General features: G+C 34.4%; 2 protein-coding genes and 1 pseudogene across 7 annotated transcripts; 2 read left to right on the plus strand and 1 right to left on the minus strand.

The window, feature by feature from the left end:
• Positions 1 to 252: 252 nt before the first annotated feature.
• On the plus strand, positions 253 to 4492 carry LOC131183045 (F-box/kelch-repeat protein OR23-like). Its single transcript, XM_058152776.1, has 2 exons — positions 253 to 1731; positions 3969 to 4492. The coding sequence occupies exons 1-2, from the start codon at positions 764 to 766 to the stop codon at positions 4258 to 4260; spliced, it is 1260 nt and encodes a 419-aa protein (XP_058008759.1). The 5' UTR covers positions 253 to 763; the 3' UTR covers positions 4261 to 4492.
• Positions 4474 to 5298, minus strand: LOC131182801 (probable CCR4-associated factor 1 homolog 11; annotated as a pseudogene).
• Positions 5299 to 6476: 1178 nt separating this feature from the next.
• On the plus strand, positions 6477 to 20910 carry LOC110661048 (myosin-11). 6 transcript variants are annotated; one of them, XM_058152777.1, is made up of 27 exons: positions 6477 to 6792; positions 7269 to 7397; positions 7501 to 7644; positions 7759 to 7904; positions 7997 to 8153; positions 9409 to 9467; positions 9893 to 10052; positions 10122 to 10271; positions 10505 to 10638; positions 10722 to 10868; positions 10982 to 11083; positions 11733 to 11790; positions 11869 to 11970; positions 13060 to 13097; positions 13240 to 13366; positions 13469 to 13639; positions 13751 to 13882; positions 13967 to 14076; positions 14188 to 14248; positions 14615 to 14792; positions 15026 to 15231; positions 15327 to 15446; positions 18602 to 18697; positions 18925 to 19140; positions 19528 to 19667; positions 19900 to 20177; positions 20447 to 20910. In XM_058152777.1, the coding sequence occupies exons 1-27, from the start codon at positions 6790 to 6792 to the stop codon at positions 20497 to 20499; spliced, it is 3417 nt and encodes a 1138-aa protein (XP_058008760.1). In that variant the 5' UTR covers positions 6477 to 6789; the 3' UTR covers positions 20500 to 20910. The 6 variants fall into 6 exon arrangements, with proteins under 6 accessions (XP_058008760.1, XP_021675249.2, XP_021675252.2 ...); XM_021819557.2 differs by lacking the exon at positions 6477 to 6792 and having other exon boundaries at positions 7263 to 7397; XM_021819560.2 differs by lacking the exon at positions 6477 to 6792 and having other exon boundaries at positions 7263 to 7397; positions 19921 to 20177.
• The last annotated feature ends 689 nt before the right edge of the window (positions 20911 to 21599 follow it).

Below are 21599 nucleotides of genomic sequence, written 5' to 3' on the forward strand. Positions count from 1 at the left end.
GATATGGGATTAGTACTGACGGGTAAGTGCAAACGACGATTGCGATTACAAACCATTTTTTTTTTATTAGTATTATTATTATTATTATTATATTATAGGAGTATCTAAAAGTTGTTGTTTTTTTTTCTAAGCATCGATTAGATGGACTCAACTCAACTGCTCAAACGCCAAAGCTCAAAGCAAAACACCAATAAGGATTTGACACATAGCAACAATCTCCCATGGTCTCCATGCATCACCCACCAGTTCCCTTCACAGTGCACTCCCCTTGCCTTTCGGTTCACAGGTGAAGACAAAAACCGAACCACGTTAACAACGGCCTTTCAAGCTTTCATTAACCGTAGACGGCTCAGACACGAGAAAAGCCAGAAAACGCCCAAGCGCCCTTACTATCCCTCATCTCGGGAAAGTGGGACAATGATTATCTGATAAGCATCGGAAAAGCCATCCTAGCTATCTTCTGTTCTCTTCTCTATGGGGACACTCCTGATTTTCAAATGATGGTTTCCATGTCGAGAAGAGCCAGACAGAGAGAGACACCAGTGGTTTTGTTTTATACATGGAGAATTTTACATAGCTTTGTTTAATTCTTCTTATTCTACTCTTTCAAGTAAGGAGTGATTTTATCAGTCGAATTGGTCAATTCTTGCAGAGCTGGTGTATAGAACGTAGAGATTCAGATTGGGAGGCTGGGAGGTAGATATCTGTGCCTCGCTCGATTTGATAGATTCTGATTTTATCTAAATTGAAGGAGAATAATTGAATGGCCCAATTTCCGTCGTCTTCTTCATCTTCGGCGTCTCCGCCATTGCTGTCAATCGACGAGTGTCTGACTCTAATTCCTGGCCTCCCAAACGACATCGCAGCGCAAATACTCTCCATGGTCCCTTACTCTCGCCATTCTCGTATCAAATGCACCTGCAAGGCATGGTACGCCTTCCTCTCCTCCAAAACCCTAATTACCCTCCGCCATCACCTCTGTCATCACACTCATCTCCTATGTATATTCCCTCAGGACCCTTCCATCTCCTCCCCTTACCTTTTTGATCCGCAAAATCTCGCATGGCGACCGCTACCACCTATGCCCTGTAATCCTCACGTGTACGGACTCTGCAACTTTACCTCCATATCTCTCGGCCCTAATCTCTATGTTCTTGGTGGGTCTCTCTTCGACACCCGCTCTTTCCCTATGGATCGCCCATTGCCTTCCTCCTCCGCCTTCCGTTTCAATTTCGTCGATTCCTCGTGGGACCAACTCGCTCCGATGCTCTCCCCTCGTGGTTCATTTGCTTGCGCTGCAATCCCTAGTTTGGGACAGATAATCGTGGCTGGTGGAGGGTCGAGACATACCTTATTTGGGGCAGCAGGAAGTAGGATGAGTTCTGTGGAAAGGTATGATGTTGGGAGGGATGAGTGGGTGGCAATGGACGGGTTGCCCAGGTATAGAGCAGGTTGCGTGGGGTTTTTGGTAGGGAGTGGAGAGGAGAGGGAGTTTTGGGTGATGGGAGGCTACGGAGAGTCCAGGACAATTTCTATGATGTTTCCAATGGATGAATATTATAAGGATGCTGTAGTCATGGATGTGAAGAAGAATGGGTGTGGCAAGTGGAGGGACGTTGGGGATATGTGGCGGGAAGGGGAGAGAGCAAGGCTTGGGAAGATTGTGGTCGTTGAGGACTGTGATTGGGACCGACCTGGTGTTTTTATGCTTGACAATAATGACATTTTCAGGTGAGTTACCCCTTCTATGGTGCCTTTGTGTCGAAGCCTTGTGTTTTCTTAATGTTTATTCTATTCTAGAGGTAATAATTGCTTCCTATAATACTAAACTAGTTCAATTACTTATTAGTATTCTTACTTAGAGTTTTATTTTGAGTGTTGTGCTTTTCTCATGCGTTTTATTTTATCTGGCTGATACTTAGACTCCTTGTGTTCAATCCATTATTTTTCTATTAGGAAGTAATGTTAGTTATACTTCGTGTTCATATTTTTCTATTAGGAAGTAATGTTAGTTATACTTCGTGTTCAATACTCTTAGTAGCAGTGATATTGTTTATACAAAATCTTGCACAGTTATGCTTGTTGTATGGTTATGGCCTGGTGTGTTTGCTTCAGTTAATAGTGAAGAATCTTATATAATATGCAACAAAGTAAAAAATCCCAGCATTGGCTTTTGGATTGGGTAAAACAAGAAAAACTCATAATAGGATTCAGAACGCTTCCTCAGTAGGCTATGGTTTTCCCCTGCTTTATGGAATGAAGTTGTTGATTAATGATTATAAAAAGTAAGGGAATTAACATTATTACTTTTCTTTTAAGTCTCTTTAATGATCACTGTGAGCGTACTTAGCTGGTGACTGTTGGCTATTCATACTGATGAAGGTGTAAGTGCTTTTTTTTCCCATTACAATGTGTAGTGGGTATTTACTTTTGTTCTCAATTTAGGATCATTATTTTCGGGAATTTCACACTAGACAATTTCCAAAATTCAAAAGTAAATTCTAAAACCACTCCTAATCCTAACTTTGATTTCCAAGCCATGGCTGATATTCTCTAGATTCACCAAATTCTTTGAAACTTAAAATATTGAATGCAAGAGGTAAGTTAAGAACTATTGGCATGATCTTAAGGTTGATCATATCTTTCATATGGTTATTGATGCAAATTGATAATATTTTAGTTTGATTTATGGATATTGATGTGAGCTCTCCTACTTTCCTCTCCTCTGTTTGGAGGTGGTGATTTGGTTTGTGTTTTCACTATACTGCTCCCTCCCTTCCCCCACCTCCTTCCACCCACTTCTCTTCCCACCACACCCCCCCCACCCCCCCCCTCTCTCTTTGTTGGGGAGGAGAAGAGAAGAGGATTTGTGCATTGGAGGGTGATCTTTTTAGTTACAAAAGTATCAGAATGCTGAAGTTGAAATTCCCATTTGGTTTATTATAACTTTTCTACACAATCTATACACTTGGCCTTTTATTCTTCTGTATTAGTAGGAGGTGATTTGAGGGTTTTGTATCTAATTATGTAGTAAAATTTGTTATTACATTTACATTGGGTAGTTAGGACTATGTGGGTAGTCAGAGTCTCAATTGAAGATTTCAAAAGTTTTTTATGGGGAAAAAAAATCAGATCTGAACTGGGAACTTAACTATTTGGAAAAAATGAGGAACAGATAGGGTTTAATCTTACACCTAAAAGTCATTAAACATCATGCCCGAGATGCTATTGGGTGGCCCACCCAGGGTTGAATTGCTTGCCTAATCTGAAAGGAGCTTTATTTGAAAAATTCTCTAACCATTGGTTAACTGAAATTGAAGGAGATTATATGGATATAGATCTGGTATTCCTAACCCAACTTGGACCTTGAATCCAAGTACAAAGCAAATAAGATTAAGTAGCGTGATCCAAGACTGCGGAGAGCTAATTGCAAGGGATTGGATATGTTAATTGTCTCATGGTTACTCGGGGGCAAATATCTGTGTTGATTTCCTGCAAGCTAAGTGGGTTTTTCACATATGGGAGACCCTTCTGACGTCTTAGAGTCAGTTTTGCGGGTCAGTGTGGCTGATGTGTCGTTTAGTAGTTTGTTTTCCTGCTTCCTAGTTTATAAGTAAAGACCAAGATGCTATATTACAAATTACAGGACACAGGACCAGCAACTAATTTTCTTGAATGAACTTACAAGATTTGTTAAGGACTAGAAATTACTCAATAACATCCTGAGTAAGACAAATGTACCATCTAGACTGTACTATTAAATTTCTCAAGTCTTGCAACTTCTCAAGCTGTGTTATCTGCATTGGACATTTGTTAAACAAAGATTGATAAAGGAAAAAAAGCGATGCAGAATTTATGGGACTGATGCAAACTTTTCATGTAATTACTTTTCTGTTGGTTATAAATGCTACATTTTTGAAGTTTAATTGGTGATACACATTATCTATTCATGCTTTTCTGCGTTACAGGTATGACATGGTTTCAAACTCTTGGCAAAATGAGTCTGCGGTACCAAGAAAAGCTCCTTGCAACTCCTCATGTGGTTTTGTTGTGATGGATGGGGAGCTGCATGTTATGACTCTCCTGAAAGGAGGTGATTCAACAGAAAGTCGAAGGTCAAGACAGCAGAAGAGGGCTGGGTCAATTTTCATCCAAATCTACCATCCCAGGAAGAAGACATGGAGATCACTCATTACAAAGCCACCATTTCATTGCCCTTTGGATTTTAACACTGCAGTTTTGTGCACCATTCAATTGTAAACAACTATATCTTACGATTGTGGCAGTTATTAATACCTAAATAGTTACCCATTTGATATGACAATTGTGTATGTTACATGAACCTTGGTCCTTCTTCATAGCAAATGGTATAGGTCGATGTACAGATTGATGAAGTGTTGCTATTTAATGTACCACAGTTCATTTTTAGATAGATGCAATAACAATATGTTGTATTTTGTTACTTGAATAGAAATATCCGTCTTGATAAGAATTTTGGCTGATTTTGCTTGTAAGCTTTTTAATCAATTTATGTACTGTGATAAAAATGTATAAAAGAAAAATAAGATGAAAATCCAAAATAACATTTATTTACTTGAAGAAAACTAGAAAAGACCACATCCTGTACGAGGATTCCGAGGAGCCCTGCAGCTGAACGATCGCTGGATGAAGGAAGATACTGTGAATCATTGGTTGACGGTAGCGAGAAGAGAGCACTTCACATAACTGGAGAATCCTTGGTTGACAATAGCGAGAAGACGTAGGAAGGCCTTGTGTACGCATTGGTTCGCAAATCCTAGTGCAACTGCCATACAAGAACCCCGTAAATCTAGATTCCTTTATCCCATACATCGTCTTCATCTTGGCAAACACAGTATCAGACCCTACTTGATGAGTCCATCCAACTGGCTTAAACTCCCAGAATCTTGGCCAATTTCTCCAATCCAAGCTCACCCCTGTGCAGATCATTGAAGAATCGTGCCATGTACTTGGCATTCAACACACAGCAGCCAAATACTGTGGCAATAATATCATTGAAATCCAAAATAGGTACGGGCAGCGGTTTCTTGCTAACCAGCTACACCATGGGGGCAAGTCAAATAACCCATGGAAAGTTACTCACTCCAAGTCACTGTGTCTGGTTAACACACGAGCAAACATGTTTGAGAAAAAGAAAATGTTGATTCCATTACTCCTCAGCTCCTCAAAATCAATTCCACTTTTCTTCAGAAACTTAAGGAACTTGGGATCAGAAACTTCTATTTCCATAAGGAACTTGAAATTAAACTCCCCTCCATGAGATTAGACACCCAAACTTGCTATTTCTCATATTGGTCAGTCACTCGAGTCACTGGTTGAATTTAGATCGAATATGTCAGTTTATGGAAATTGCCTCCTTAAGTCCTTAGTCGTTTAGTCCTTATATTTGTGTGAAGTCCTTACATATGTTGCGCTGCTACCATATTCCCGAATCCACTAGGAAATCAGGGTTTTTTTTTTTTTAATCCTCTTTTCTTTTGATGCAAGAAAATGGTTTACTTAAAAGGCTAAATTGCCTATACAATAGTATATAAGAGTAGGTAGTTAAATTTTAATTTATAATATAAAATTACTTATTTTTAATTTAAATAATATAAAAGCTCATTTTTCATAATGAGTTTATGTGTTATTTTTTTATTAATTAAATATTTATAAAAAAATTAATTAATTAAAAATAATATTTTATAATTAATTTCTCTCTAATTTTTCTTTCTCTAATAGCTCGACAATTTTAATTATACAACACTTTATCTTTAACTATAAATCATGAAAATATATATATATTTTTAATTTTTTGAATGTCACATCATTATAAAATAACATAATAATTCGCTATCGAAGGATTGTAAGTGATTTTATATTAATTAAATTAAAAATCAAGACTTTTATACGTTGGTGAATCTAAAAAATTTTTCTGAAATTAATATATAAAAAATAAATAATAAAATATTATTAAAAAATTTAAAATATAATATTAATATCTTATAATTAGACTCAAAGAATTCTAATGCCTTAAAAATTATTATAAAAAATTTATTATTATTAGTGCTATCAAATACAATATATCTCTATATATAAATAACTAAAAATTATTCACCATTTTATCTTGATAAAGTTTATTTGTGAAAAAGTAACAATAGAATTTTAATAATAAATAAACTTTTTAAATGCATAACTTACTTTTTTTTTTATCTTAATTAATTTTAAATTTTATTAAAAATAAAATTTAATTATTAAATTTATGAAAAACGATATATATATATATAAAGAACATTAAATAAAAGAGTCAAATGACCCTTTTTTTTAAATTTATATTATAAATTAAAAGTTTAGATATTTTATTAAAAATTGAAGTGTTGTGTATATAATTCATTATTATTTTTTTTTTCTTTTTCTTGTTCTAAAACACAATGAAGCGCTTAAATCTGTTTCGTTTATTGTTATTATTATTACGTGTGAGATTTCATTTTGTATGAACCGCCAAAAAGGATCGAAAGACAGACCACAAGATGGCGAATTTGATGGTCTCCACAAACCAAGCGACGGGAACACAATTTCCCTATGAAGAAAGGAAACAAGAAAATTCCACAATATTTTCTTCTTTTCTTTTCCCTTCCCTTTCAATTCTTCCATTTTCGCCAAGAATAATCATAACGTTCTTTTGTCATCTAGATTGGAAGATTATTCTGACGGTGATTTATGTGAATCTGGTGCTGCATTGGAGTCAGAATCGTCCCTCTGGGAATTAGAATGGTAAGTGATCTTCAGTTTTCATTATAAATTTCTCTGGGAAAATGTCTGTCAAATTTGAAATTAATTTTCATCTTTGATGATTATAGGTTGATCTCTGATTTTAAAAGTTGGTCATTTTCTTTCTTAGGATTAAGAATCACTGGACTATTTAGCAAGATAGGTAAACAACAATGGCTGCAATTAGGATATGCATTAAGCATTTAGATATGTGTGTATGAAAATGTTTGTTAACAATTAGACAGTGTCGCTTGAAGATAATTGAATTTGTTGATGACAATATTCTTGAAGGTAATGCTTGCCCTTTCTTTTCTTTTTTTTTTAATTTTTTATAATGAACAACAATTATTTGAATCTTGAGAGAGAAAATAACAAAATCAGCAATCTGCATGCTTGAAGATCTTTGCTTTGATTAATGTTTTTACTATGATAGTTCAGGCTTTTGAAGCTAATGATATTATAAATTTCAAATGATGAAGGCATTACCAGTGAACATTGAAATTGGTTCCCATATTTGGGTTGGAGATCCCGAGCTAGCATGGTTAGATGGAGTTGTTTTTAACATTAAAGGAGAAGATGCTGAGATTCAGACCAGTGATGGAAAAACTGTGAGTGGGTTAATCTACAATTTAATTTCTTTCTGTCTTATCATCTTCTGAATACATTGTTCTTTAGTCCTACATTTTTTCACGCTACTTTTGTTTCAAGCAGATTGTTGCAAATTTGTCAAGAGTGTATCCAAAAGACGCGGAAGCTCCTGAAGGTGGGGTTGATGACATGACTAAGCTGCTATATTTGCATGAGCCTGCAGTTTTGCACAATTTGTCAACGAGACATGAAATTAATGAAATCTATGTAAGTTTAACCTCGCCTTCAGTTTTGAGATTATTGGTGTTCCCATAGTGAGATAAGACAGTTAATTACTGCAGCTAAGGGCGGCTCTGTTATAATATTTTGACATCTGGGCAGACTTATACTGGAAACATTCTTATTGCTGTCAACCCATTCCAAGGGCTTCCACATTTATACGATGCTCACATGATGGAACGATACAAGGGAGCACAATTAGGAGAACTAAGCCCTCACGTTTTTGCAATTGCTGATGTTGCATATAGGTGATCATGAGCTTGTTGTATACACTTATTCTTTGTTTCTTTACTGATTATATGGATAATGTGCTAAATTGCCTACATTTTATTTGATGCAGGGCAATGGTTAACGAGGGTAAAAGCAACTCAATTTTGGTCAGTGGTGAAAGTGGGGCTGGCAAAACTGAAACTACTAAAATGCTTATGCGCTACCTTGCACATTTGGGTGGCCATAATGCTTCTGAAGGACGAACAGTTGAACAACAAGTCCTAGAAGTAAGTTGGATGATACAACTCTGGTTTAAAGTAACTAATGCTTTAACACATCCCAGGGCTTAAATTTGTGGAGTGCTGCTGTATATTGGTCAAAGCAATAAGTAATATTTTTCAAGGATCAGTGTTTTAGGCTTGAAGTTTATCAACGTAGGGGTGTAAAATTAAGATAGTTAGGTGTATGACATGCACATAAGGTTTTGAGACTGTAACCTTTTAGTCTTGATTAGCTATGAACATAAAGAGAGGTGTGCACATGAGTGTTAGAATCTAACACAGCAAGGGGAAATGAGATATCATGCGCCTCTACTTTAAGGTGTGAGGATTTCCTAGATCAGTTATTCATATTGTAATTCAGAATGCAGAATGGTATAGTTGCCACTGTCCCATATTCCCATTCTTTTTTCTTTTTCTTTTTTTTATAGTTCAGAAACATCCAACGATATTGAGAAAAAATAAACCACCAAATATGTTGCTAGTGAAAATATTTTGCTTGACAATTGAACAAGAACTGCCTTTTGCTGGGAAGCATCACTTGGCAGAGAGAACACATGATAATTAGGCAAAAGTTTACCCATTGGAGTGTCAGTTCAGATTCTGCAACAACAAACAAAATGAATGGTTTAAGAGGGGTAGCCATGAACAAAGTGCTTTCATTCTTCTAGTTTAATTACCTCGAATTTACATGGTTACTTATGCCTTATCTTGGCTATGAGCAGATAAAGTAGGTAGGTATTGATGGTAATGTTCTATTTTGCTTTGACAAGGAAAAAGCATAACAAGATTTCAAGGGCTTGGAGGGCACATTTGGTATTATGTAAACCATCCTGGTTCAATACTGAGCAGACACTAAGAGCATATTGGCAACGAAATATTTTAGGACATTGGCGGATTTAACCGCAGGATAGTGCACCTTCCGTGTCTCATTGTTTGGTGTATTTTGAATGTGTAGAATTTTTTTTTATCCTCATATCAATGAGCTACATGAAGTACACTCAAGGAATCAAGAACTAAATTTCACTAAAAATTTTATCGACTTTCTAACTTCAAAATTTTGAAATATGAAATATGATTTTGCATTAAATATATGCTTTCTTAATAGCTCCTATGAAGAGATTTAGAGTCCATTATTTCTTTTCATTTGTAAAATTTGAAGTTGAAACATAGACTATTTGATTGCTTTCTCTTATGTGAGTTATATTGTTCGGATCTTAGCTTTGCAAAATGTGGAGATTTTATTCTAACTAATGTTATGCAGTCAAATCCAGTTCTTGAAGCATTTGGCAATGCAAAGACTGTCAGAAATAACAATTCCAGGTCAGAAAATATTTCGCTCTGCATTGTCTTTTTCTTTTTTTATATTTAGTTTAGCTTAGCATGAGGCTGAGCCAGACTTTTTTTTTTTTTGACAATAATATCTGATATCATTTGCATGTAAATAATAGCAGATCCTTTTCAATTTTATTGCATTTGTGGTCTAAAGACAAGAGGGTATTTATTGGATGAGTTTACACGAAGCACCAAAATGGTTTCCATCCCGAAAACTTCCATATTGTCAGGCTTGCTAGTTAAGTTGCAAGATAATACATAAACAAAATCAATCTAGAAAAAACAGTTATAATTTTCACTTCTGTTTGAAAATTTTCCTACTGTTAAGAGGGCACAGTTCATCTTGAACTCTTTTGCTAATTCATTATCAGTAATTTGCAGCTACTTACATTTTCTTGACTATATTGGCACAGCCGTTTTGGAAAATTTGTTGAAATTCAATTTAATGAGCATGGAAGAATATCAGGGGCAGCCATCAGAACATACCTTCTTGAGAGATCTCGAGTTTGTCAAATTTCAGATCCTGAACGCAACTATCACTGTTTTTACCTTTTATGTGCTGCGCCACAAGAGGTGTGTATATTCTTTGATTAAGCACTTTAGTTGCTTCACTCCAGCTAATTGATTTTGAGTCTTATCAAGGAAATTGAGAAGTATAAGCTGGGCAATCCAAGATCGTTCCACTATCTTAATCAATCCAGTTGCTATGAACTGGTTGGTGTTAATGATGCCCATGATTATCTCACCACTAGGAAAGCTATGGACATTGTCGGAATAAGCAAGGAAGAACAGGTCTGGCCTTTCTGTGTGGATCAAATATATGCGTTTTTCATGTTATGTTTCTATTTTGTTTTTTTTTTTTAAATTTTTTTTAGATTTTTTGTTTATATCATGAGAGCGATATTATGTCTTTGAGGAAGGGTTCTATGTAAATGCTTTCTGTATTATTATTATTATTATTCTCTTCAGTTATTGTGTAAATGTCTTAATGCAGTAAAAAGTGGGATTATTTCTCTCTCTTGCAGGAAGCTATTTTCAGAGTTGTTGCTGCAATTCTTCATCTTGGTAATATTGATTTTGCAAAGGAGGAAGATATTGATTCATCCGTTGTAAAGGAGGAGTCCAAATTTCATCTACAAATGACAGCAGAGCTTCTCATGTGTGACTGAAGCTTTGATAATTAACAGTTAATATCATTGTTAGTAAATCAGTGTTGGAATTAATGTCTTCTACTTATTTCAGGTGTGATCCTCATTCATTGGAAGATGCATTACGTCAACGTGTTATGGTAACCCCAGAAGAAATTATCAGGAAAAGTCTTGATCCTCATGATGCAGCAGTAAACAGGGATGGTTTAGCCAAGACAATATATTCTCGGTTGTTTGACTGGTAAGATGCTACTTTCTGGATTGTTATTTTGGGTTTTGTAATGTATTATTATACAATGGTTCTTTCATATAGTTTCAATTTTCTTTCTAAGTATCTGCTTTTTTTGGGTTCAGGTTGGTGTATAAAATTAATGTTTCCATTGGGCAAGATCCTAACTCAAAATTTTTGATCGGGGTCCTTGACATTTATGGCTTTGAAAGCTTTAAAACTAATAGGTAATGTTTGTCCAAACAAATAATATGTATGTATATATGATATGGTTAAACCTGAAATAGGCTAAATGTCTCACATTTTAACTTACCCAAGATGTGAATGTCTATGTGGGTGAAAGGACTTTGGTACTCCACTATCCTGACTTGTAGCACCGTTTGTGTCTTGTAACATGGTCGGAAGGTCTTATTGACAACTTTCATATTTTGTTTCATTAAAAATCTGAACATTGTAATGCTAGCTGACAGGATGGTCTTTTAGTTGTATCCCCTTTTTGCCTCCAAGCTTTGTTATTCGTGAAGTCTTTATGATATTTCTAATATGGTTAATATTTTATCATACAAGTGAAGAAAAAGAACAAATTTTCTGAAATGCAAAAAATTAGTTCCTTGGAATAAAAGTAGACAGCATTCCAGATTTTTTATTTGAAGTTAATACATATACTGCCATCCTGGATAGGTCATCTTGAATCATAGTTTCTGGAATCTCAAATTTTTTTTGGCCCAACTTGAGCTCCTGCCCTCCTAAAATGATGGAACTTGTGACAAAAAATTGTCACCATGACTGGTTGATATAATGAAATCGAATACTGAATTTACCTCTTTTTTGGCTATGCATTTATTCTAACTTGATTAAATTTATTATTGTGGACAGTTTTGAACAGTTTTGCATTAATTTTACGAATGAAAAGCTTCAACAACACTTCAACCAGGTACGAGGTTAGTCATATATGACTGCTTTGGAATGCTTGTCTGTCAATGTATAATCTAAATGTCATGGTGCTATTCAGCATGTGTTCAAAATGGATCAACAAGAGTACATAAAAGAGGAAATTGATTGGAGCTACATAGAGTTTGTTGATAATCAAGATATTCTGGACCTCATTGAGAAGGTTTCCACACTATTCTTTTTCCCCTTCTTTTTGGAAGTACTTATTGCGATTTGTGAACTTAACTCAGTGCATTGTTCTGGTTATACTTTTCTGTTGTTAAAGAACTTAGCATAGAGGCAAGGTAGGTTACCATTTTAACTGAAGCAAAGGTTCTTTTGCTGAAACTTAATTCTGGTTGTAGTGGTTCTTCTACAGAGAAGTGCAGTTAATCAATGAGTTAAAGATTTAGGCATAGTGACCCTTTTTGCTGGATAATTTAAAATATGCCTCAAATATAAGACACAATTCCTGTTAAAAGTCTTAAGACTTGCCCCACAAGGGTGCAGGTTCAAGTCTTGAGAGTAGTCACTTCTGCAAGAATGCTAAAGGGTAGGACTTGTTCAAATTCTCCGTCAAGGCCCCATTTCCGTTGGACCTTAACTGGGTAATACCTTTACCATACTGTCAAATTGCAGTACTGCACAACATTGTTTCTCACTTAAAATTTTGTTCTACACATTCTGCTATATCTAGAGGACCATCTATATATTTCTGTGTTTAGATTTCTACACAATCAAAAGATACAGCGCCTAAGTTCAAAGAAAAATGCAATCAGCATTTTTTGTTTCTGTATCAATATTATTGTATTCTATGACTGAATTGCTGTATTCTATTAGTTTCTGAAGTTAATACATTGTATTAACTTGTATTGTCATTCAAAATTAGTTAATACTTTGCATCAATATTATTGTATTCTGTTTTCTACTTCAGATAATATTATTGTATCAATACTCTAGATAATATTATTGTATTCTATTAGTTTGTACATCAATTCTATTAGTTTCTGTATCAATATTATTGTATATCAATATGAAATTAGTTAATGCGAAAGTAGACCTCAATAATGATGTTCAAAATTAGTTTCTGAAGTTAATACTTTCTTCTGATCTAGATGCATGAATAGTTATTTTTAACCTTGAATTAATGCATTCTTTCTATCATTACTATTGTATTCTATGACCGAATTGCTCAGTCAGCATTTCATTTTTAATGGATGCAATACTCAATTGGTTTTCATGCGCAGATCTCTAATTCATAGTGCTTTTGCAGAAAACAGGTGGGATCATTGCCCTGCTTGACGAGGCATGGTATGATTATGTTTGATATTTAAGGAATTTGATTTTAGGACATTTTAATTGTCTGTCATTCTCCCGTTAAAAGGCATTTCCTTGAAAGGTCTGTGTCTGTTTGTGTTATTGATTGCATGCTGTGAACATTTCTGGCTTGCAGTATGTTTCCAAAATCAACTCATGAGACATTTGCACAGAAGCTTTATCAGACTTTCAAAGATCATAAGCGGTTCATTAAGCCAAAACTCACTCGTGCAGATTTTACCATTGTTCACTATGCAGGAGAGGTGAGCTCTTGTTTCTATATTTGGCTGTATTATTATTATTATTATTATTATTTTAACTCTTATTACCTTTGCATTTATATATTCCCATTTCATGCATTTCAGGTTCAATATCAGTCTGATCAATTTTTAGACAAAAACAAAGACTATGTAGTTCCTGAACATCAGGATTTGTTGAGTGCTTCCAAATGTTCTTTTGTGTCGGGCCTCTTTCAGCCATTTTCTGAGGAGACTGCCAAACCGTCAAAGTTCTCATCTATTGGCTCCCGATTTAAGGTATCTTCTTTGTCATCAGCTCTTTTACACCAGTGGTGAAACTTTTAGGTCATAAAATACATACTGGAATGGGAAAACATAAAGCTTGATGTTATGATCTAATTTGTGCAGCTACAACTGCAGCAATTGATGGATACACTAAATTCTACAGAGCCCCACTACATTAGATGTATTAAGCCAAATAATACTTTAGAACCTGCTATATTTGATAGCATGAATGTCATGCAACAACTACGTTCTGGTGTAAGTAAAATTTGGAATTTTTTTGAACCCTCGTTTACTATGAGCTAGTTGTTTTTGCATTTTATGTTATTGTTATTTTTCTAGGGAGTTCTAGAGGCAATTAGAATCAAATGTTCTGGATACCCTACTCATATGACCTTCTCTCAATTCCTACACCGATTTGGAATGCTTGCGCCAGAGATTTGGAGGGGGAAGTAAGTATCTACCTTGAATATAAATAATTCATATTTTCGCTTGGCCAATTTCAAGGTTATGTTGAAACTTTTGCTCATTTGTGCTCCTGAAATCTTTTCATATATGACCAGCTATGAAGAGAGGGTAGCATGCAAATGGATTTTTGAAAAGATGGAGCTTACGGGGTATCAGGTAATATCAGAATCATTAGCCACAAAATATACTTCACTTTATCTCTATCACTGGAAATTACAGTAATCCAGATATAGATATTGGCCTCAGTCCTTATATTAGTATTTACCTATATTTACTATGCTAAACTGAGAACTTGGATTGTTATCTATATTGATTTGCAATGCAGAGTCTCCTATTGTTTTCTTCACTTTTGTTCTATCGAGGAGGAAGCGTTGTCCTTCTCCTAGTACCCAATCTTTTCTTCTCATCTAATAAAAAAGAGGAGAGATTTTACAAATAGGACATACTTTTTACTGCCATTTATCATTTACATCCTCTATATCCTGCCCATCTATATTTTACAATCCGTGGATGGCTTTGCAGTTGGGGAAAACAAAGGTTTTCCTAAGAACTGGTCAGATGGCTGAGTTAGATGCACATAGAGCAAGAGTACTTCGCAACTCAGTGACAGTTATACAGAGGCATGTTAAAACTCGTGCAACTCGTAAAAATTACCTTCTTCAGCGGCAGGCTTCTATTCATATACAATCTCAATGGAGAGGTGAGTCCACTGGCAATAATGAAGCCTTTTTCTTGAAATTGTATATCTTACATAAAAATATGTTGAGGTATAGCTGAATTTCTCAGCCAATACATATTGAAAGAATTTCTCCTTTTCCTTGACAATTTGGTTGCTTTTGACCTTTGTTTCATAGTTGATTTTTTATTCTAGGGCTTCATTTTGTCACCTTAGTTCTTCTTTATGCTTTCACATTAGTATTACTGTTATTTCAGGAAAACACGCTCGCCAATTATATAAGGAGATGAGACAGGAGGCAGCAGCTGTCAAAATTCAGAAGAATTTGCGTAGACAATTGGCCAGAAGATCATATAATGGGATGAGGTCCTCTGCAGTTGTCTTGCAAACAGGCATACGGGCAATGGCTGCACGTGGTGAATTCAGATTAAGAGAGCAAACTAAGGCAGCAACTGCCGTCCAGGTAAATCCATGGCTCATTTTTCCCCCTTCTAGAGATATATTTTGTTGTTTTTCAGGTTCTTGAAAAATGATTATTACAAGAAAGAATATTTGCAGGCTCATTGGCGCTCCCATAGAGCTGTTTCATGCTATAAGAATCTGAAGGAAGCATCAGTTGTTTCACAATCTAATTTGAAGGAAAGAATTGCTGAGGGAGAGGATATGAACTTAAATATGGTAGGTCTCAGTATTTGATCTAGTTTTTGACAGCTGATTTATTTTGTTGTCTTGGAAATATATTTCTCTTGTGCTTGTCTAAACATTTATCACTCCACATTTTTTTCTTGAATCAAAGGCTTGTAAAGCACTATTACTCTCAAAAATGATTCCAAGCCTAAAACATAACCTTTGAACTTGATACTGTTATCTGGTGGCCCTTGGATATGCGCCACGGGAATAAGAACGGGTGTTGCACTACGGTCTCAACTATGGCTAGACGACCTCCTGAGTGCTAGGACGACCACTCTCAGCTGCTGAAGGGGTATTTATAAAGGTAGTTTTGATACCTGCAAGACAAAGAAAGGAAATCAGAAGAGCCAAGTGAGGCTTCCCTACTGGGCATTTTGATGGCTAAGTTAGTAAGGGTTAGTAATGAGGCTAAGAGAGAGAAAATGAAGTAAATGTCGAGTTACGACATAAATTTATGAGTTTAAGAATGTTCTATACTTAGTACTAATGTGGATTAAGTAGTATGATCAGGCTAATAAGGGAAGGCCATGTGTCCTGTCAAAGTAAGTTAGGCATTTATGAATTGTGCAGGTCCTGTAAAAATGTCTTGTCTGTAATATCCATACGCGATAGTAGTCAAGATCATATCCTGAAGTGCTAGTGGCAGTTATGGCTTTTAGAGTTGTTGTGTCAAGTTCATAGGTTTCTAGAGTTTCAGGGCATTAAATGTTTTCGGCTATTTACTATCCCCAGCTGGCTTGAAGTGACTTGGGATGTAAGGCACTTATCCTATGGGCTCTAGAATACTTAGTAGTTTTTATATTGCTCAGGCACATTAATTAGGTCCAAACTGAGTGGTCGTAACCATAAAGAGAGAACAATGAGCATCTTGGGACCCACCTGGTGGTCCTTGGTTTAAGAAGACCAAGCCTCACAACTTGTACGCTATGACCACCAGGTCATGGTTGTGGACACGTGGTACAATCAAAGAGGACCTGAGTATTCCTCTTATGTCAGAAATCATGTCTCTCTTACTTCAAAATTCAAATAGCAAAGTAAGTTGTATGTGTTAAAGGACCCATTACTTGTTGAAAAACTAAAAGTCATACTGAAAATTTTTGTACGACCTTTTCAGGATAAATTTTAATAATTATTTTTAAAATTATATAATTATAATATTATAATTTTTTAAATTTAAAATATAATATAAAATAATTTTTAAATTTTTAAATTTTATATAATAAAATCTTTCTAACTTTTAATTATTGATTTTTCAATTAGAAATAGCTTCTATATGGTGCTTAATCAACATTTCTCTCTTCTCTCTTACGTAAAGTGTAAAATTATTCTTACTACATATAAAAAATTTTCTGTCTATAGAGAGGAAAATGATTCAATTTACACATAGTTTAAGAGAGAAAAGAGAAATACTGATTAAACTCTATGCTGAAACTATTCAAATCAGCGTCTAACTGAAAAACTGATAATTACAGATTAGAGGGATTTTACTGTACAAAATATGAAAGTTGATAGGGTTTTATGTTACATTTTTAAGTTGAGAGACTGCAATATTACAACTAAATAAGTTCAGAGATGGTTGTTAAAATTTACCCTCCCTTTTCATTGCATTTATGCTCCAATAATTGTAATTTTGATCTTTATCATAAATGTATTATCCAATTCTGACGATTGAATATGGGTATCCATGTTGGGTACTTTCGCTTGCAATGGTATATTAGAGTCTCTCCTTTAGGATATTCTTATGGCACAACAGCAATACTCCCATTATTTACAGAATTAAGAACTATATAGGATCTTGTGCTCCTATGTTGCATCCCCATTTCAGTGGCAGTAACATAAAGAAGTTGCAAAGAGATCTCTGGTGGAGATGAATTAATTACAAAATTCAAATCTCACTTCATCAAGGAGAAAAATTCTTCTACCTTATGAGAGTGGTGGTCAGCTGTAAGGGATGTAGAACAACAAGAACAGAGAATAGAGAAACAAATTCTCATAGCTTTATTAATTCTCAATATCAAATTATAATCATTATAAACTCTACCAAAATACCTAGAGAACTTAGGACTAGGATTAGAAATCCTAAAATAAGAAAATATTAAACCAATACTAATTGGGAATCCCAAATCAACTTAAACTTCCTAAATAAAGTACTACTTCCTATATAATAATAGAATTTCTAAACACTATAAATTTCCTAGTTAGTATAAACCTAAACTTCTTAATTTTACAATTAAAAATGAAATCAAAATAATTCTTAAGTTGAGTCTTCTTGGACTGCATCAGTAAGCAGTGCAGGAAGTTTTCTTAGGCTATTTCATGTAGTTTTAGTTTGGCTGGAGGAAAATAAAATGAGGAAGGAAAGTGTAAAAGTGAAAGGAGAAATAGAAGGGAAACATATTCCTCCAATCCGTTTGGTTAAAGTATGGAGCACAGTGAGGAATCTAAACAAATTTTTTACCTGGGGACTAAAGGGCACAATTTATTATGCTTTTTAATTAGGTGATACAGGCATGGAAGGTTAATGAAGGTGCCATTACCATTTCCCCCAAATGTGATAGATTGAATCAGGACCCAACTAATAGAATGGCAGTAGAATTTTGCCTCCATTATCATTTCCTCCCAACCAAAATGAGACACCGACTTTCTGTCCCATCCTTCTTCCTTTTCCTTTCCACCCATTTTTCCTCTCAACAAAACTTACTATTAGTTGCTTATCAAAAAAAAAAAAAAAAAAGGAAAGGAAAAGCTTACTGTTAGTTTTTGATGTATCGGAACTTTTTTCTCAGTTTTCTATTTTTAGTACGATCTGTCCACTTTGACTCAGTGTTTTTTAATAGAGTTATCACTTAGAAGCTTATTGTTGTATTGAATACCTAATCTCATTAAGAACTCAGGGCATATTTCGTAAAAGCAAGAATGAGCAGATTATGTTACCACTTATTAGTACTATGAATTGAATTGTGTACAGTGTGCTCGATAGTGTATGCTAATATGCATTTCATTTCTATTCAGTAGTGTATGTTACCTCTTATTTCATAAAAGTAAGAATGAGCAGATTATGTTACCACTTATTAGTACTATGAATTGAATTGCGTACATTGTGCTCAGTAGTGTATGCTAATCTGCATTTCATTTCTCTTCAGGAAGGAGAAATAGATTCACTCGAGGTAAAAAATTATAAACTTCAAAAACAAGTGGAGGAACTCACATGCCATTTGCAATCAGAAAAACAATTGAGGGTGAGATATAATAATGCATTAGTCAACATTTTTCATTTTATACAAGATATGTTATTTTGAAATTTTTGACTTCTCTTTTAGAATTAGGGGCAGGATGGACCAACTATTTTTCATTATTGTTTGTTGGTCTGGCCTGCTTGCTCAGCATCACAACTGAATAAAAATAATGCTGACCATAATGACTTCAAAGAAAGTGCCTTGACAAGTCTTCAAAATCATACATGCAGATTGAATTGGAAGTAGAAAAAGGGCGAGAGATAAAAACTTTGCTGCATTCCCTGAAAAATTTACAAAACCAAGTTGATGAAACAAATGCTGTGCTTCTCAAGGAACGTGAGGATGCACATAAAGAAAGTGGAGCACATCTTATCGTCACAGAAGCCTCTACTCATGACGATGATGCCAAGAAGGGGACTTGCAGTGAAGAAGTGGGGAACTTGAAGGTGATGGTGATAGAGCCTATCCTCGAGATTTTCCATCAATCTTCACATTTTGCAGTTTTAGTTATAAGTTGAATTGGAGTGACTTAAAAGGGATGAGAAATATAAGATATAACTTTGCAGTTAAAATGGCTATTTTCAATCTAAAGCAAAGCTGATGACCCTCGGGAGAAAAATCAATTATGAAAATAGTCAACAATCAGGCAGAAAGAGATGAGAAATTTGGTTTTTGGGTGGGAAAAAGACAAAGAAGAAATCAATACAAATATATATGTTTAATTTGTGTTGACATTTCTCATTTTATTGTTAAATGACACTAATAATTTTTATGGTTCCTGATTTCAAATGACCTGTTTTAACATGCACTGGACCTCATTTTATGTTACACAGGCATTATTACGGGCAGAAAAACAAAGAGCTGAAAATTCTGAAAGGAAATATGCTGAAGCCCAGGGATTAAGTGAAAAAAGACGTAAGAAATTAAAAGAAACTGAGAGACGAGTTCATCGACTTCAAGACTCTTTGAACAGGTAGTAATAGTGTGGAAAACTTTAGGGACATTGTAACCATAGGATTCCAAAGTTTTCAAGTTTTATTATGGATGTCAGATATAGAGTTCAACATGCTTCATCCTTGGCAATGCTTGCATTGTACATTCATATTTACTATCCATCATCCATGGTTTGTTTAGTTAGCTGCAATAGTATATCTACATGAATCATGAAAGTTTGTAAAATTAATATGTTGTTTAACTAATGCTAGACTTGATCTAGTGTGGCTCAGGATGTTATGTTCCATGTCAGACCAATTTGCAGACCTGAAAATGATCTTGCACACTTCATCAAACTCGACTTCAACTTCTGGAACCATTGCCACAGATGTCCGGGTTGATTTTGCTTCTGATAATTCGGATGCCTCATCCAATGACTCTGATTTCTCATTTCCAGCTCCAGTTTTATCTTCTGCCTCAGATGACTTGTCTTCTCAAAATAACAATTTCCAGTTGATAGTACAGGATCTTTCAACAACAGAAATTTCAGGTTAGTCTTCGTTCTTGATGTAAAGTTGTAAACTGTAATTGCAGTTGAGAATCTTCTGCTGCAAAGCAAATGCTAGAAAGTTCCTTGTCATTAATTCTTCATTTGGGAAAAAGATAATATGATTCAGAAAGTCATTCCCTATATTGCAACAATTTCACTTGCTCCATTGATGAAGACAGTTACAGTTCAAAGTTTTGCTTGTTTCTATTGAACAGATTGCTGATCATGATCATGTCTTGTATCTTTCTCTTTGGGGTTGCATTATGCAGGTTCGGAGGAGTGGCATGGTGATAAAGAGGGGGCATTTGATGACTACTTCTAATGTAACTTGTAGCTTCTTTTCCTTCTAGGTTAGATGCTTACTCAACATGGGCTTGCTGGCATTGTAGAGTAGGCACCCACCCTTGAACTGTTACATCATACATAGCAAGCTTTTCTAAAGGATCTAGATCAATTAGTCAGGTACTCCTTCAAAAGAAAAAAAAAGAAAAATTCTATCAACTGTAAATACATTGCTAGTTCACTAACATCAGTGTAGTTTTGTTCATTCTGCTAACAATGGCTGAAAATGCCAAAAAAACGAAAAAAAAAAAGAAAGGCGGTATCATACAGTCTCTCCAGGGGTGAGCACGGACCAGTTAACCAAACCAAATGGCCATTTTGCAAACCGAACCTAATGGTTTTTATAAAATGCAAATTGAAACTGCTAGTCAGACCAGTTTGGTTTCAGTCACTTTTTCGTATTCTTTTAGTTAAAAAGTTCTCTTTTACAAAAATTTAATTAACTAATTGAGTTAAAATAATTTATTCTCATATTGTATGCATAAATTAAAAACATAATATAATAACAACAATAATAACAATAATTATTATTATTATTATTATTATTATTATTATATTCAAATTAATATTATTGATTGTAGAAGATAGACTAAATGTGATTATATGTATTTATCAAATTATTATCTCTTTTTCACATCTTATATTACAAATTCATAATAAAATAAAAATAATAAAAAAAAGTTATAATACTTATAACATTATGCAATTAAATTCCAAAATTCCAACAATATGTACAATGACATGCAATAATAAAAGAAACATAATCCAATAATATAAGAGTTAATAAAATCAGCTTTAATCTACCATTTATTTAAAATAAAATTCAATTATAACAATTAATAAGTATTTCAAATAATAAGAATTAAAAATTACAAATACATAGTGAGATGGTGTTACTAATTAATAAAATATTTAATTTTCCATATCAACATCGACATTGTTTCTTTTTTAAAAATATATTTTTTTCCTTCGTGCAACCTAAATCAAAGTTATATAAAAATATATTTATCTTTTATTGCGAAGGCCCTTGATTTGTAGCCTTTTTTCATTGCTTATGAATTAATCTTAATAGAACACCAA

This window comes from Hevea brasiliensis, chromosome 9 (assembly GCF_030052815.1).
Source record: "Hevea brasiliensis isolate MT/VB/25A 57/8 chromosome 9, ASM3005281v1, whole genome shotgun sequence".
In the NCBI taxonomy this organism is placed as follows: domain Eukaryota; kingdom Viridiplantae; phylum Streptophyta; class Magnoliopsida; order Malpighiales; family Euphorbiaceae; genus Hevea; species Hevea brasiliensis.